The sequence below is a fragment of the Dendroctonus ponderosae genome, unplaced genomic scaffold (genome assembly GCF_020466585.1).
Source record: "Dendroctonus ponderosae isolate FM_Combo_2020 unplaced genomic scaffold, Dpon_F_20191213v2 Dpon_F_20191213_10, whole genome shotgun sequence".
NCBI lineage: Eukaryota > Metazoa > Arthropoda > Insecta > Coleoptera > Curculionidae > Dendroctonus > Dendroctonus ponderosae.
In genome coordinates this window covers 3,298,691-3,300,307 of record NW_026017111.1, presented here as the reverse complement: position 1 = coordinate 3,300,307, position 1,617 = coordinate 3,298,691, and the positions used below count along the sequence as shown (strand labels likewise).

Here is a 1,617-nt window from a genome sequence, read left to right as displayed (position 1 = left end):
GCGACCAACTTTTGAAAAATTCCTTCCTGCCAAAGTGAGTGAAACGAACCGATGGTGGCTCACGAATTAGGAAGAGCGCACTTGCTTCCATAGATGAGGAAAGTTTCGGTTTTATGCCATCATCAGTCTGACAGCTACAGGGCCTCAAAGTTAAGTATCAAGTTCAAAAGAAATGGAGTCTATGTTACCGCCAAACTTGTCAAAATTTCATTCCTGCCGTTTCCCAAAAAATCTGGAAATTTTTAGTGGACATTTAAGTCGGCACCGGTTCCTTAGTACTACAGTGCTATTTTAACCCCTTCCGACTTACTAAAGTGTCTGATTTGAGGCAAATATTCTCACCAAAGTCATCCGAGGCAAAAAAATTTTGTGTCCGCAGTAGACCTGGGCAACTCAATGAATTTTTAGGAGGTAGCGCAGTGCGACGCAATGGCTTGGTGCGCCAACTCAACGCACACTAAATGAGTTATAACTCATCAACTCAGAGGGCGACACCAACTCAAAAACGCAACTCAACTCAGTGTTACCCCGGCTTAGTCCGCATGCATAAAGGGCAAATGAATTAATCGCTCTCTTTTCCTTTTGAAGTGTTTTGGCACCAAATGGATAAACGCGATTGCGAAAGTAAACCGAGCAGATAAATTGAGTCGTCAAAGGATGAGTCGCTGTCGCCTTAATTTCCTTTTGTCTGCCGCTGAAGGAAACGGTGTCTTCATTAGGTGAATAGTTCCGAAAATTGCTTCGGAACAATCGTTTCCAGGCCGATAAAAAGCCCTCCACTGCTTGCCACCTCTTCTTGTCGATATTTAGCGACTAATTAATCTATTCCAGTGGCATCGGGCGGCGATTTATCGACTGGAGCGCCGTAAAACAACGTCATATTTCGGCGTCATTAAACAGCAGACGATATTTCAGTTTTATTTCCAAACATGAAAAACCGTTTGGACCCTAAATCATGCTTTACGACGGTGTGAGAGCGGCCAGAGAAGTGAGTTATCATGCAAACATTTTTTATTTTTTTTATTTTGAGCGACTACTTACATCGACTCGGATGCCATCGATTGGAAACACGCGGATCGGAGGCTCTTCTTTTGGCACAAATCGGTAAAACTCCACTTGATCCCGATACCATTTCACTGAGTACAAAGCAGCTCCTTCCAGATCGTATTGGCATCCCAATGTTACAGAGTGTCCAACTCGTACGGCCCTCGGCACGTTCAGGTGCATCGCTCTTAAGCTCATGCTGCTGGATATTTCTGGAAAACAAAACGTAAATCCCATTAATCGCTTATGAGGAGCTTAGATGGAGCTCAGGCTCAAATCCCTGCTGCTGCTCAGGGCTGGATCACTCGCCCCATTAGTGCCGATAATTATCATATAGACATGCGGCAGTAATTGCCAGACACCTGCAGCCATCCAGACTCCAGACAGATCACATAATTTAGTCGATTTAACTAAATGAGGTGTCTCAATAACCCGTAATTAACACGAGCTCACGCCAAGCAAGACATATGTGTGGATTTTCAGCTGATAAGCTTCTGGTATACACGGTGAGCCAAAGAGGTATGTGCCTTTGGCTCTGCTAGCCTGAGTGACTAATCAAGTAAATCAACTTGT

General features: G+C 44.3%; 2 protein-coding genes across 2 annotated transcripts in view; both read right to left on the bottom strand.

Moving 5' to 3' along the window:
• LOC109534868 overlaps positions 1-1,256 on the bottom strand; it is a gene marked incomplete at both ends in the record, with an annotated part of 20,019 nt that extends 18,763 nt beyond the window's left edge. Inside the window, 1 exon segment of the mRNA XM_048662212.1 lies at positions 1,042-1,256. Within this exon segment, the coding sequence (XP_048518169.1) occupies positions 1,042-1,256 (215 nt within the window).
• A 117-nt stretch (positions 1,257-1,373) lies between these two features.
• LOC125502821 (cyclin-dependent kinase 4-like) overlaps positions 1,374-1,617 on the bottom strand; it is a 1,237-nt gene continuing 993 nt past the window's right edge. Inside the window, exon 5 of the mRNA XM_048662172.1 lies at positions 1,374-1,454. Coding sequence (XP_048518129.1) covers positions 1,374-1,454 — 81 coding nt within the window. The remainder of the gene's footprint in view (positions 1,455-1,617) is intronic.